General features: G+C 36.8%; 1 protein-coding gene across 1 annotated transcript; it reads left to right on the top strand.

Moving 5' to 3' along the window:
- The first annotated feature begins 11,448 nt into the window (after window positions 1-11,448).
- Window positions 11,449-14,830, top strand: LOC111877499 (nuclear transcription factor Y subunit A-9). The gene is made up of 6 exons (XM_023874018.3): window positions 11,449-11,610; window positions 12,200-12,381; window positions 12,953-13,056; window positions 13,130-13,189; window positions 13,269-13,433; window positions 14,205-14,830. Exons 2-6 carry the CDS (start codon window positions 12,231-12,233, stop codon window positions 14,532-14,534), a joined length of 810 nt encoding a protein of 269 aa, XP_023729786.1. The 5' UTR covers window positions 11,449-11,610; window positions 12,200-12,230; the 3' UTR covers window positions 14,535-14,830.
- The last annotated feature ends 1,360 nt before the right edge of the window (window positions 14,831-16,190 follow it).

Raw genomic sequence — 16,190 nt, 5'->3', positions numbered from 1 at the left:
GAAACCGAGAAGTCGGGATGTTGTCGGCACGAAAAACGAGGCGAAAATGTGAGAGAAATGAAGTATTTTTGTGAAAACAGCTGGCACCCTCGCAATCTATTTATAGGAGCTGGAGGTTCTCGGTACGCTGGGCGTACTTCGGACTTACGCGGGGCATACTCCGAAGGTACGCAGGGCGTTCACTTGCGTCACTGCTTACCGTATCCTCGGGCGAAGTTTCTGGTCGACGTGGACGATCCGGAGCCTAGTATCCGAGTACGCTGGGTGTACGAGGGTACGCAGGGCGTACTCCTTCGGATAAGACTTTGAGGTGCGTGCCAAGAACTTCTAAAATGCGTAACTTTCGCATACGAGCTCCATTTTTGACGTTCTTTATATCCACGCAAAGGTGAGAAAATACTCTACAACTTTCATTTAGACTCCGTCGGCTAATTTTGACTTTATTTTTAATTATATTTTAATTAATAGGTCGGGACACGATATCTTCGTTAAAAATCCATAACTTCTTCATCCGACGTCCGTTTTCGTCAGACTTTTTATTGTTATACTCCTATTGTCGGGCTCTCCAACTTTTGTTTAGGTTGTGTCGGCTAAAGACCGCTCGATCTCTATTTCGAGTTTTTAGCTGTCTACTGCTAGGTTAGAAACTTTGAAAAATCATAACTTCCTCATACGAAGTCAGATTTGGGTGTTCTTTTTATGCATGATCACGGTTTAACGTAATCTACGACTTTCATTTAGATACCTAAGGCTAAAAATTATTGTATCGAAATTTTGCGTTTTACGTCTATCAACGTTGCCGGTTTTTGCCGCGAATCTTAGATTGGTCATAACTTCTTCGTTATAACTCGGATTTTTGTGTTCTTTATATGTACGAAAACCTTGATACAATTTCTACTACTTTATTTAACCCAAATAAGATTTTTAGGAAACTTAAATTTTGGCTTAAGTTTGACTGGTGTTTCGTTATATTGACTCAAAATGTCGGGTTGTCACATTAATCTTTCTTGAAGGGCTTGTAGTAGCTTTTTGGAGCAATAACATCATGCATGAACGTAAAGTTAGAAGTTTTATGTGCTTACTGAGGATTGAGATGACAAATATAGTGTTTGGAGTGATAGATCTGTTTGAAATCGTCTGAATAAGGAATCAGATTGAACGGAATCGCCGAGTCCAAGGCCTGACTCGACAAGTCGGTGAGGGTTTGTCCCAATGGGTTTGATTGTGTGATAACTCGGTGAGTTGGGGGTCAACTCCACGAGTTGAGCTGGACCTTCTTGAGACATATGAGGAAACGAGTGGACTCGACGAGTCGCAAGAGTGCACTCGACGAGTCAGGTCAAACATGGACTGTTGACTCAAGTTTGACTTCTGTTGACTTTAGGGTTTGGTCAACATTAGTAATGGAGACCATGGAGGGGTAAAATGGTCTTTTACCCAATTCAAGAGTTAAAGAGAGAAGAATAACTTTTGGTTGCTTAGAGTCGAGAATAGAGCATTTATTAAGTAACTACCCTATGTGTAGGCGGTGGCTAGTACGAGATTCGAGTACAGGGATGTGTGCTTGCTGTCGAGGTGAGTCTTATCACTATACTTTACCCAGAGTGGTAGTTATGTGTGACCAGAGGGTCTTATGTGCTTACTTGAGTTGTGCATTGTTTATGTGATATGTATATTTGTGCTATATTATGTGATGTTGAGACCGGACCAGAGGATCCAACGAGCCATGAGACCGGAGGGTTCTCACTTAGACCGGACTAGAGGGTCCAACGAGCCATGGGACTGGAGGGTCCCATTGAGACACACAGACCGGAGGGTATTACAGTTTTATAGCCTCGAGTGGCTAATGTGATATATGTGGTATTTTGGGGAACTCACTAAGCTTCGTGCTTACCATGTTATGTGTTTTAGGTTTCCTCAAGACCGCGGGAAGGCGCCGGCTTGATTGTACACACACCAATGAAAAAGTTATGTTTTGAAGATCCTGGATTTTAATCACACAATTATGGAGTTGTGATTTGTAAATTAAATAAATGAGATCTATGTGAAATATGTTATGATAAATATGCAATTTTATATGAAAATTTTATTTGAAAATTTACGGTGTTACAAATGGCCCACTAATGACCCAATTTTCTAAATTGGGCCCAACCTCTCAAATAGGTCTTCCCTTAAGCCCAAACACGTCCATGACCCACTAATTGACTTCTGATGGCCCATTAAGACCCAATAGTTGATAAGTCCAAAGATTGGCCCAACCCGAGGCCCAAAAGTTGTAAAGCCCAAAATTGTGAGTACGCAGGGCGTACTCCTATGTACACAAAGCGTACAACTACTATGGCTTGTACGTTACGCGTACTAGCTTGTACGCCCAACGTACTACCCTGTTAAGCCATATTATTCAAAGCTACTTAATCCTTTAATACATCAAGTTCAAATTACATATCTGGGTCCATTGACATGTCTTAACCCATAAAGTCGATTACTTGGTGGCTTTCAACCCACCAAATGGACCCAAACATGGAATATAGCAACTTATTTCCATGAAAATGACTAGAACTCGTGCATGGTCACAAAAGGACCTTAAAGATCGAAACTTTACTGATATAGGGGCACATGTAGCACTTAGGGGGGCAACCCTAAGCCTAGAAACGAATTTAAATCATAAAATCCATTCTTGGGACCTAAGGAGGTCCAAAAATCCATTAACATAGATCTAAACATTCGTGAGGCATGTTGAGAGCTTTATACCTCCAATGAGCGCCAAATGGTGATGTAATCTCGGATCCTTGAGCTCAAGATACTTAAGTTCTTCTTCTCAAACTCCTTCTTTCTTCTTTCAAGCTACTAAACACCACCAAAAACTTTACAAGCCAAAAACACACAAGGATGAAAGACGAGAGTCTATCTAGGGTTTTTGAGGTCGAGAGAATTGTAAGGAGGCAAGGGTTTGAGTCATAATGTTGTATTTATATCGCTTAAACACTCAAGATCCAATCCTTGACCCAACGGTCTCTACCAGGTGCCACCTGGATTGCTATAATCACACGGGCCTCGCCCACGGGACCCGCCCACTAAGAGCTACCCAGCCCCGACTCCTTCTCGGACCCCAATGGCACTCAACCTAAAACAGAGAATACTCATCGACAATCCTGGCTGGCGTGCCCAAGGCATGAACTAATTCCCCCGATACGCTCATGACTACCTCCATCAATATTCTATCTCTAGTGAATGCTACGATCCCGTCACAATTTTACAACACTTCAAACTGACCATGGATACCACCCATGGACGTACCACACCTCAACCATCACAACCCCACTCCTCCGGAGTCGTAACCTACATCCCACTACATCCAATTAGGTGTTCGGGTCATACTTTGAATTCTGAAACCCTCAACCTAGGCTCAACTACAAGCCTGCTATGCATTATAGAGAGGACACCGACCAGAGGTTTGAAGTTTCCTGAACTCCTACTTACACAACCTTAAAACAAATGCCCACTTGAGCCGTCTCTACCCTGACCAATTTGTGAAGCTTTCCCTAGTTCACACCCTTCCCCCCTTTCGGAAAACCTGATCGATTCTCCTCCACTTGGATTCGACGAAGTTCTCTCATCCCTTAAACCTGATGGGTCCCTAACCTATCAACCTTGTATAGCATGAGCCACCTATGCTATACACTAATCAATACTAACGTTCCATTGTTAGCCAAACTCAATGATCGCCCAGTTCCTAAAATTATGAAGGATACTCTTTAAACCTTAACTAGTCTGATAATCCAAATCACTTCCCATGATACCATACCAATTCCTTAAGTTCTTATGCTGATAACTAAAACCACAACTCTCTCCCTGAACTAACGAATCTTCACCCCCAACTTTTATTCTCAAAGAATCACTGGACTGTAACCGTCTACAACCCATGCGGACATAAAACTCCCATTGCACTTCCAATGACCAAACAACTCATGCAACTAACATTACCATATTCGTGCTACCGCTCCTCTCCTAACAACGGCAGTGTTTGAACGCAAAAGTTCTTCCACAGGCACTGCCAATCATACTCGAACAGATGACAAAACCACTGAACCCTGACTTCACTGGAGAACTAAACCGCTAACCCTGACCACAGATCCTCCAAGCAATACTCCTGATTTGATCTTGGCAAAGACTCAGAACAACAACGGAACACGTTAAACCCATTCAACAAGATACAACCCTCTGAAGATTTACTGAAGACTCCCAACATGCAGAATGGCATATCACCATTCTTGATAATATAATACAGACACTAACAGAGAACCAACCCAAAATATAACTTACCCGAACCCAACAAAATTCCAATGCAATACAAATTCCCGACAACAACCCATAAGAAAACAAAATATAACATACCCGCAAAAGCATTCGAAGAAATCTTGATCTCCTCCTCTTGAGTTACCCTGACCAACCTGAGGACATGGTACAAAACTCCCCTCTGATCCCAAAAGATAAGAACTAGTCATAGGATCCTCCTTCCTGAAGGATTTTAGGGATCCACAAGCTTTGGGCTCTAGACGAGTGCCCAATAGTCCTAATACAACCTCGGTCCGAAAGGCCCCGAGATGACCATCGAAGAACTCCAAAATCCCTTCTTTGGATGAATCAAAGACCACCATGGTCTAATCCAAAACACTGCGGGTAATCTTCGATAAAATAAACTCCTGCGACCGCGCATCGATCGGCTCAGTACCTGATACTGAGTCGGAACCTGAATCTCGACCCCATTCCTGAGTGCTCAACACCATACTGAAACAACATGCAAAAAGGTATGAATATACTCAAGAATCCTCATCCCACTGGTTTCCTAGATTCTCCAAGACTCTCCCCGATTTGAGTATGGATCCTGTGCTTTCAATAGTACGAGCCCAATACTACCTTCTACACCTACCCATACTTTCCTCAAGAATCATCCCAGATCCACTAAGTCACCTTCTCAAATCCATACTCCAAGCAATCGCTAACTAGTGCAACAAAACCCACTGAAGCATCCCTAGGCTCCCTTAGGTTCCTGACCGTACCCTTCCATCAACTGCTGAAGAAATCTTCATAATGTCAGTTAGCTATCTCATGAACACAATCACTCAACAAGTAACTCATATCACTTATGAGTTCCACAAAGCAAAAAAGCAAGCATCATTCGTGCAGTAACACTCCAATCCATAGAATAATCGAAGAACAGTTAACTCACACACCCCAAATCATGCTAAGAACTTCCACGCTCATTGTCGGTTGCCTTATGCATGCAAATTATACACAGAACAGGATCAAATAAATTGTCGAATAAAAGACTATACCTTATAACAACAACCAAATAAGGAACATGAAATAAGGTCAAATCAGTTATTCTAGGGCTATAAGATCCTAACCGTATACAATTTTTAAAGCATACACTTAGCAATTACCGATACCAATAACTATTCCCATCCCAGCATAACAACCAATACTCCCAAGGCTACAAGGCCTCACACATCAGGCCAATCCATCGCTGACTAACCATCACTAACATGCAAGTCTACCAACTCTTACAATAGACATATAAAGGCATCTATCCTATTATTCTAGCATCCAAAAACTGAGCAGATCCTTATCCCTAACTATCATGCGATTCACAAATTAAAGCATAACATATAACATGTACGAGTATTTGGGGAAAGCTTACTTGAGCTCGACTGATTGCATGCATCACACCCTTTTCTTATCTTAGAAAACTATTTTCTTAAAAATACTTTTCTTTTGAAAACCTTACTAAATCCTCAGTTTGAGTTTAGACACACCCAAGAGTATGTCTGAATCCCTCAAACCAAGGCTCTGATACCAACTTGTAACGTCTCGAAAATTATGACATAAATTTTGTTGTTTTTAGATTAATAATCGTTAATACATATCTTTCCCATAAAACCAAGTAACTAAGATTTAGCAAAACATCATCAAATCAGAGTAATTCACACAATGCAAAAACATGTGGTGTGTGATCTGTGTTCATCCCGAGCTCTTCCATTTGAAAACCGGAGTACCTAAAACATAAACTGAAAATTGTAAGCACAAAGTGTAACACCCGATTCCCGGTACGTATTTAAATTTAATTAATTATATGTTTTTGCACTGGGAATCGGCGAGTTGGAGGCCCAACTCGTCAAGTAGACTAGACTCTTGGACGCTGGTTTTAAGTAACCCACTCGACGAGTCGGAGAGTCCGACTCGGCGAGTAGGACTGTCTGGATGAAACCCTAATATTTAGGGTTTGCACCATATTTAAACACCTTATCTTGTCCCAACCTAGCCTCCATCGTCCAGAAAAGCCCTAACTCAAAACCCTAATAAATTATTGAGTGTTCTTGAGCTTTTTGGTACCATTTGTGTGTGTTTGAAGTTCGAGAATAAGAAAGAAGCTTGAGAGACCAAGAGGAAGCAAGAAGACCCAGAGGTTTTGGCACATTTCCAACTCATTTGAGGTATAAAGCTGAAACATTGACCATTTATCTCTTAGATCTCTAGTTAGGGTTCATTTCTACCTTTTCTAAGCCTTAGAAGTGCCATATTCGGGATTTTGTGGTTATAAAGGGGTATGACTTCAGATCTGGAACCATTGAGGGTTCCTCGGGCATAAAGGTGCCAAATTTATTACCTTAAGAGCCCCATGCATCTTGTAGACTCCATTTTAGGGTCATTGAGCCAAATACCCCATGCATGAACATCAAGTTTGTAACTTTATGTGTATTATGGACCCTAGGAGGCTAGATCTATGTTTTGGATGTGTTATACCCGACTGAAATCAACTGTATAGACATGGACTTTGGGGGGACTCGGCGAATCGTTCATGGCACTCGACGAGTCAGGGTATGGTTCCCCAACCCTTTTCTGTTTTGATCGAAATGGTTGAGTCTAGCAGAGGACTCAACAAGATAGATGTGAATCTATGCTTGGAAATCATGGAACTCGGCGAGTTCAAGATCAGAAATCGGTGAGTTCAAGGCAAGTCCCAACTGCATGAAGGCGTACTTGACGAGTTCATAAGGAACTCGACGAGTCCAGGGCTAAATGTGTCTTCTTGCATGAAGAAGGACTCGACGAGTTCAAGGATGAACTCATCGAGTCAGTTGTTGAAGGTCCCGACTTTGTATGAAGTAGAACTCGACGAGTGCGTGCAAGACTCGACGAGTAGGATCGAGGTCTTAGTGTTTTGAGGATTTGGATACTTAGCGAGTTGTTGGGACAATTCGGCGAGTCGAGTCAACCAGACGTTGACTTGGACCCAGAGTTGGCGTTGACCAAGGTGTTGACCTTGACTTTGGCTTTGACCTGAGTAACCCTTGTAAGGGTTAAGATTATGTAATGGTAAATTAAGGAAGGTTGTTATGCGTAGGAGTGAAAGGATTTGATCCCGACATTGAGGACAATTTAGTTATTGCACGATGTTGAGGTGAGTTATCTTCCAGTAGAAGTAGGTCTAAGGCCAAAATGTCGGCCCACTAGTAGAAGCTTGTAGTTAGATGATTGTCTGTGTGATAATTGTCTTGTATGCCAATATTTGTTATGTTCTATGTGCCAGTATGTTATGATTCTATGTGGTAGTGGTAGGGGTAAAATAGTCCCCGATATCCGGTTGAAATAGACCAAAGGGGGGGCTAGCACCCATATATGCTAGGTAGTTATCCGGTTGAAATAGGCCGAATGGAAGGCCAACACCCAGATATGCTAGGCAGTTATCCGGTTGAGATAGACCGAAGGATAGGCCGACACCCAGATATGTCTGGCTTGATATGTTATTTATGGTATATGGTATGATGGGAGAACTCACTAAGCTTTGTGCTTACGGTTTTCAGTTTTGGTTTCAGGTACCTCTTTGTCGAAGGGGAAGGAGCTGGCTCGGTAGCAGCGCATCACACACACACACACTTATGATTCCGCATTTTAAGATCCATGGGATCGTACTCTGACATTATTATTATTCCATGACATGTTTATGATATTTGACTTATGAGATTATGGGTTTATATGATATTGATGACACTTTTCAGTAAACTATTTTATAAGTTACTTAATTAAAAATGAAATTTTTGGTCGTGATTTTTGGGGTGTTACACAAAGCTTAGTGAGTTCCCCAAAATACCACACAACATATAACCACATAATATCATGCAACATACATATAGTTGTTATGGGCTACCCCCATGGTCTTTAATTGGAATGCCATGGGCTCCCCGCATGGTCTGATATCCAAGTGTCATGGGCTCCTCCCATGGTCTTTCATGCAAGCATCACATAGACAACTAGCATCCCACATAACAAGTAATGGGCCGACATTAGTGCCTTCGACCCATACACATAGTGAGAAGGCTCACCTCGTACTGTCGAATCATACAGACGATCCCTGGCTGTTGGCTGACAGATTCCTCGAACTGTCAATATCAAAACAACGCCCAATTAACAATTGGGTTCCTATCGATAACCGTAAATCCATACTCGGGGTAAAAAGACCATTTTACCCCTAACCTAACTTGGACCAAGACTTAGGCCTAACTTATCAATCCAATAAGGCCCAAACACCAAAAACCACCCAAGGCCCAAACCATGGCCCAATTTTTCAAATTGCGCCCAAACCCATTATAGGCCTTCTCAAAATAACTATCAGCCCAAAACCTGATGGATCAACAGGGCCCAAGACAACTAACCCCAAAAGATGGCCTAACCGAAGCCCAACATGCAAAATCCTTCCTTGTTGAGTACGTGGGGCGTACCCATCTGTACGCTAAGCATACTCGCTGTCTGGCTTGTACGCCCAATGTACTCACTCAATAAGCCAAATCCTTCCATTAAGCTCTTAAGGCATGAATCCAGAAGTCCAAACCGCAGATCTGAGTCCAATAAGTATCTAAAACCATAAAGTCACTGACTTGGTGACTTTGCATGCCCCAAAAGGACCCAACCTCAAAATATAGCATTCTACCACATGAAAAGGACCCAAACTTATGCATGGATGAGTTTAAACCCTAAAGGTACCAACTTTATGGACCTTGAACCTCAGAAACACCAAGAAGGGCAGCTCAAAGCTCTTGGAGTGGCATCAAGCCACTAGATCATATCCATGGGGTCAAAAAAGAACCAAAACTCAAAAATGATAGATCTTAGATATCAATGGTCAAGTTCATAGCTTTATACCTCAAACAAGCTGGAAATGAAGCACACATCAAGATCCATAAGCTCTTCCTTGATCCTCAACCTTGCACCAATCTCTTATTTCTTCGACATTGACCAAAATTATATGTGAAGTTATATCAAAATTATATGTGAGTTTATGTGTGAGTTTTATTTACGAATATTGTTCTATTTTTATAAAACATCCGCATTTTATATATAACTTTCAATTATTATTACTTTTGTCTTTTATTTAAAATTGTGAGAATTATTATCCTCGACGTAATAATTTTGTGTGTCTGACTGAATTTGTAAAACTCTATGGACTATTTATGGAAATTACCTTTAACTTTAGGGACTATTTAAGAATCTTACTTTTAACTATAGGGATCATTTGGGTGGTCCAGAACACTACCAAATTGTATATTCCGGCCGTGAGTCATCAATGTTTCCATATTTTTTCACTTAGGTTGTTCCTGTGACGAGGATGATTGTGAAAATAATTTAAGAAAATTTAAAAAACAATACAATAAAATAAAAATAGAAAATAAAAATATAGACAATTACATTATAGTTTTTTTTCATATATCACAAATACAAAAATCACAAAAAAAAAATAACACATGGATGGCCCAAACTAATAAAAAAGATAAAGAGGAAACACGATCTCAATAATTTACTGTGAAAAAATATTTTTTAATATTATTGTTTAATTTAATAATAATAATAATAATAATAAGGGTATGCATTTAATATTAATATTAAAAAAAAAAAAACAAAAAGAACAAAACAAAAAAAAGTTGAAAACCAACTATAAGACAAAAAAAAAATATTTAACAACATATTAGTAATTTGAAGGGGGTGTATAAGCAATTCTAAAAAAATTATTTTTTTTACTCGGATTGTCATTGTGTTGGTGGTGACGACGGATTGAAAGTAAGGTGGACCCGATTAACTAAATAAATTTGAAAAATAATATAATTAATTTTAAAAAAATAAATCAGAAAAACACAAAAAATAATAATATATTTTTTTCATATAACAAGTACAAAAATCCATAAAAAAGAATAATACATGGATAATTTAAATGGAAAAAAATAACATAACCCAATCGAACATATAACAATGAAATGTTCAATATGAAAAAAAATTAATAACAATAATAATAATAAAATATATTTAATGAAAATGGAAACTACAGCTAAACTAATATTTAAACTCACCTATGTCCATAGCAGTATTTGAACTCTTAAGTTAAAAAAAAAGATATCTTCTAAGGGCGTGTTCGGTACGGAGCATTTGGAAGCTTCTAGCTTATAACGTTTGACAAAACGTTCCGTTTTAAACAGAAAGCCTTGTTCGACACTACAAGTTTCTAGCGTTTAGTTTAAACAAAACGCTCCAAATCCAAATACTACTTCATGTAGCGTTTAACAAAACGCTACAAGCTACAAGCTACCCGCTAACAACTAATTTTGCCGAACACGCCCTAATACCATTTAGATTGGAAGTTTTTTTTGGTAAAATAACTAAAAAATAATATATATATATATATATATATATATATATATATATATATATATATATATACTTTAATAAATGAAAGTTTTTTTTTTTTTTTTTGTCATTTGTCATACTCTCATACAATTTGTCAAATGTCATTTTGAATAAATTTAATTAGTTTTTTTCCACTTGTCACACTCTCATTCAATTTGTTAGTTAATTTACTCTAATAAATGAATGTTTTTTGCCGCATGTCATCTTCTCCTTTATTTAGGCACATGACATTTTCTAAAATTTTTAAATTTTTTATTTTCCATTTATCATTTTATTGTATTTTTTATTGTATTAAATTAAAATTTCACATTTAATATATAAGGTAATATATATGTAAGGTATTTATTAGAAATGATTTATATATGTAATGCATTAAATATATTAAAGTCTCACTAATTTTAATAATTTAAAAAATTTCTTATTTTTCTTATAAATTTAAACTTTCTAAATTGTTATTTTATATTTAATTTTTTTTTTAAATAAAAGTTTTACATAGTTTAACTAATTTTAAAAAATTTAATTAATTTAAGAAACGACGAGAGAATTTGAGAGTCATGAACAATTCCCAACAGAGAGTATGCTTTTCCTTTAAAATAAAAAATAAAATAATAACCAGTCCCTTGGTATTAAATAAAGTAAGGTATGATGTGTCTCAAAGGTACACGCGTCGATATATAAAATTGGTGGGGGTACGTATGTGATGTGAGGTTGAGTGAGTCAAGTCCATTTTCGAAATAGACAACATGGATAGAGATAAATGCACAGGGATTCTCGCTCTAAATTTTCAACCTCTACCAGTTTCTTTATAGATTTCTCTCCGATTTCTTTGCCCAATTCTAGGGTTCGTTTTTACCTTTTCAACAACACCCTCTGCCGGTAAGCTACTCCACACCCAACTTACTGATTCATTAATCCCAGTTTTATTTAATTGTAATTCTATTCGGTGTTTATGCATGTTAAATTCCTTCAATTCTTCATCGAATTCCTTTGTTTCGGCGTTCCGTTTTGTTATTTCGTTATGAGGATTATATATCTGCATGTAATTGATGATTACTCGTGACTAGAATTGGTTGTATGTTGTTTTAATTCTAATTTCGGTTTCCAATGTCGAAATTTCTAGATTTGAGTTTTGATTTCTGATTTTTTGTAGTATTTAGTCCCATTTGATTGAAGGCCGACTTTCTTTTACAGAATTGATCTTCTTTTGATTTGGGTATATCCTTAAGGTGGATCATTTAGGGGTTCTTTTAATTACCTGTAATTATAGGTGCAACTGAATCCATGATATATTTTCTTGCATTATTGCAATATTATCTGCATAAAACCTCATTTCTTTTTATTGAATTGGTAATTTGGTATCTTTTCAATGCGATAGTTTCTTTCTATAAATCCTATGAATTTGTATGTGACAATGTGATAAAATGGAAACTATTATTGAAGTTGACCATATAAGCATCTACTACAGGTAAATCTTACTGGCAAATTGCATCAACTCCATGTCCACTACAGCCATGAGAGCAAATTCACATGATTCATCTTCACAAGAACAATCATTAGACAGGGACACTCAGTCTGATGAAGTTTTAAGTGAAGAAGAAGATGATGTCAGCAAAGAAACACATAACAATGTGTCATATTTTCCTTCAGGTGCTTTCCATTCTACTACAATTTAGTTATTTAGCCCATCTAATTACCTTTTATTATATAAATCCTATTTTTTTTTTTAATATTTAATAATATAGCAAGAGGTGTTCCCTAATTGGTTTATCTCAATACTCCATGTTTACTCTTGCATTTCTTTACATCTATGAATAAATATCATTCATTATACACTCTGAACATGGTTTATCTTTATATCTTTTCTTCATTTTATCTTTTTTGTTGAGTGTTAGCTATTTTTCTCCTTTCTTTCCTTCCATTTTGGTCAATTTAGTGATTACCCCTATATTTTGCTGTGAAAAGGGTCAAATGGGAGATTCAAAAAATAAAATTAAAAAATGGGAATGAATATTCTCTACACAAGCTCTTTATTAACCTATTAAATAACTTATACCCTTCATGTACTTATTGTTCAGGAGTGATATATTCTCTACACATCAATTCTTTATCCTTATTTTTGTCATAGTAAGTCCTTTATCAGGATGTTGTACATGTTGACTTCACTTGAATCATATTTATTTGTCATAATATTGATGGACTGATTTACCCTTGAGCTCAGATACATGTGCACAAGAGCACCAAAATTTTCAGCATGACATACTTCCAAGAAATGAAGAAACCCTTTCACAGCCACCACAACTTGAACTTGTCAACCAATCAGTTGTAAGCTTTTTCCTTTTCCCTGGAATCAGCAATTCCTCTCTAGGACGGAATCACTAATTCCGATCTTTTGTAGGCTCCTTATTATGATCCGTATTATGGTGGGATGATGGCAGCAGCTTATGGTCAACATTTTGTGAGAATCTTGACATTATATATTTTGATGAATTTGAATTCATGTCAAATTTTGATTTTTAAATATTTTTTTTTGGAAGGTTCATCCTCAGTTTGTTGATGTGCAACAAGTGAGGATGCCATTGCCACTTGAAATGGCACAAGAGCCTGTTTATGTGAATGCTAAACAATATCATGCAATTTTGAGGCGAAGACAATCACGTGCTAAAGCTGAGCTTGAAAAGAAACTTATAAAAGATAGAAAGGTTGGCATTCAATGCAACGGAATTATGATTTGAGTCTTTTATACGGTGTAATGGAATGGTTCATTCCGTTGGAATGGAATCGAAGGATTCCATCTTGTTAATATCCATTCCTTTGTTTTTTCATTCAATCATGGAAGAGAATGAAAAGTTGCAAATATTACCCATTTTTGTTCATGTAAATTTTTGATGACACAAATATTTCGGAAAATTTTTTTCATTATTTTAATCCAAATTTATTTTGATTGTATAAAAATAAAGGAATGGAAAAGAACCATGGAATGGAATCGAAGGATTCTTTTGAGTTTTGCTTTCTCTAATCAAACCATAAAAGTTTCAGACATTTTTTCTAATTACACATTTTTATCAGGTCAAAATGGTTAATTTGGAAATTCGTTTGAAACTTATATGGTTTAACTGGAAAAAAAATAGAATTCCCCTAAATATAATTGTTTTTCTGTAATTTAACCTAAAAATATGATTTTTACTTGAGTTTTGATAAGCTCTTGTTATCTTTAAATTTTATTTTTGACGATTCTTTAATTATAATCAAAGCCAATATCTGAAATAGAGTTAAAACATAATCTTTTATTCACATATAACATAAATATGAAAATTCAATTCTACTCCAAACATGATCATAAAAATAGAACATAATGACATTCCACTATCTTGCTTATTCCATTCCATCCCTTGGTCATTCCATTCCATTCCAATCCTCAATTCCGATGGAATCATGGAAAACATAACACCTTTTTTTTTCTTATGTTACAGCCTTATCTTCATGAATCCCGGCATCAACACGCGATGAGAAGAGTGAGAAGTTCCGGTGGTCGATTTGCAAAGAAAACCGAAACCGATGCTTTAAAAAATACAAGTGATGACGTGGCAACAGGTATGAAGCGCGTGCACTCAGAGCCAGCTGTAAGTTTCGGGACCCACACCAACCAAGAAACAAGGGGTGGCGGAATGGTAAATTCATGCAATGGTGGGGCCCTCAGGTATGAAAACCAAGATGGGTTTCAGGAGGGAGGTTCTTTAGGGCAGCAATGGTCAACAATACCTTCTAGTCAAAATTCACAGAGGGCAGTTGCCATGAAATGAAATGATATGATATATCGTATGATTTGGCTGGCAAATCATTCTTGGCTGTTTTTATGTGGAGAAAGGGTAAAAAGGTAAATGGACTTTTTAGTGGGCTCTTACTTATTATCGGATTCTTTTTTAGTGTTGTGTACAAAATATAATGTTGTTGATGAGCTCTTGATTTACATCTTATATGATGTGATGCTTTCGTTTCGTTTAGTTTAGTTTAGTTTAGAGGTTGTTGTAAGAATAACTGTTTGCTTTTGCTTTTGCATTCAGATAATTAGTTAAATAGCTTTTAGGAGGCACCATAATATGGACTCTATATATGAAAGAACTAGATAGAGAATATTGATCTATATCAATGGTTATGTTGCAATATATAGATTTTGAATCAAAAGTGGATCTTTTGAAGTATGGAATAGATTATTTTGTTTATATGTTTTTTTGTATAAATTTAATATGTAAAATAAAAAAAAAATTCTCATTATTAAGAATATTTAAAGACGACTCAAGTGCTTATTATCAATAAATTTTTTATTGGAGTTGGACAGAACATTATGTGGCAATATACTTTGTAGAAAAAGTAAAGTTTATTTGTAGTAGCCACAATTCTCATTTTATCTCCTAAAAAACAAAATCAATTCTCCAACACCATTTCGATACATGATTTCGATCACAAAGTAATAGAGTGGAGAGTGGCACTCTGGGAGACTGGGAGACTGGACGTCTGGAAGAGGGAGATATGCTCATACGAAATTTGATTTTTAGATTATTATTTAGGGCAAATGGGAAAAACGGTTACAGACTTAGCCTTATAGGTTACGACTTATGACCTTAGGCCATCCACCATGAGTCAAAATGTCAAAATAGTCAAATGGTCTATGATTCAATGATATATATTATATAATATTTATTAAATATTAATACTTGATACATAAATATATTTAAAAATAAAATATTTTTTTATTAAAAAAAAACGGGTTGGCGGGTCAATCCGTTTTTTTTTTTGAGAAACTCATATATGACCCGTTTAATAAACGGGTTGGCAGGTTGAAAAACTCAACCCAAACCCATTTATTTCGTGTTGTGTCGCGGGTCGTGTTGAGAATTGACAGCCCTACATATGAGAAGAAAAGTGGTATATCATCTAAGTTGTAAGAGATTAGGATTTTTTTTAAGCCACATGGGAAGAAAAGTGGTATATCATCTAAGTTGTAAGAGATAGGGAGTGGTAGTATTTAAAAGGTTGTTTTATTTTAGTTTTAAAAAAAATGAGAAATAAGCCAATTACAACCTTTCTCTTCCATTTCTCTTTCTCTTTCATGTCGCTAGAAGTCTGGCGAGTAACATTTAGCAAGACATGCATCGAATATGAAGGAGTGGTCATAGTGGCGAGCTGGAGGTGAGCTTTTGGCGAGGGCCACTCCCTCCAGCCTTACGATAACAAAAACTATAAATTTATGGGGTTGTCATTTCTTCTTTTTGGAAATCCGTTTTAGTGGTGCTTAAGTGGCTGCTTCCATTGCACTTTGACGAATAAGGTGACGATTTATTACCTTGAAAAGAAAGAATGTGCTTCGTGTTTGGATTTTTTTTAAATGGCTTATTCATTTTTTTAAATGATAATAAATTGAAAAAGTGTTTGTATATGAAATAATCCGTGTTTGGATT

This window comes from Lactuca sativa, chromosome 6 (assembly GCF_002870075.4).
Source record: "Lactuca sativa cultivar Salinas chromosome 6, Lsat_Salinas_v11, whole genome shotgun sequence".
Classification (NCBI taxonomy): domain Eukaryota; kingdom Viridiplantae; phylum Streptophyta; class Magnoliopsida; order Asterales; family Asteraceae; genus Lactuca; species Lactuca sativa.
This window is presented reverse-complemented; position numbering and strand designations above follow the sequence as displayed.

Excerpts from the sequence above, each read along its gene's own strand:
- LOC111877499 (XM_023874018.3), top strand. The coding sequence starts at position 12,231 with ATGTCCACTACAGCCATGAGAGCAAATTCACATGATTCATCTTCACAA. Across the intron at positions 13,057-13,129 it reads AACTTGTCAACCAATCAGTT|GCTCCTTATTATGATCCGTA; the intron begins GTAAGCTTTTTC and ends GATCTTTTGTAG. Across the intron at positions 13,190-13,268 it reads CAGCTTATGGTCAACATTTT|GTTCATCCTCAGTTTGTTGA; the intron begins GTGAGAATCTTG and ends TTTTTTTGGAAG.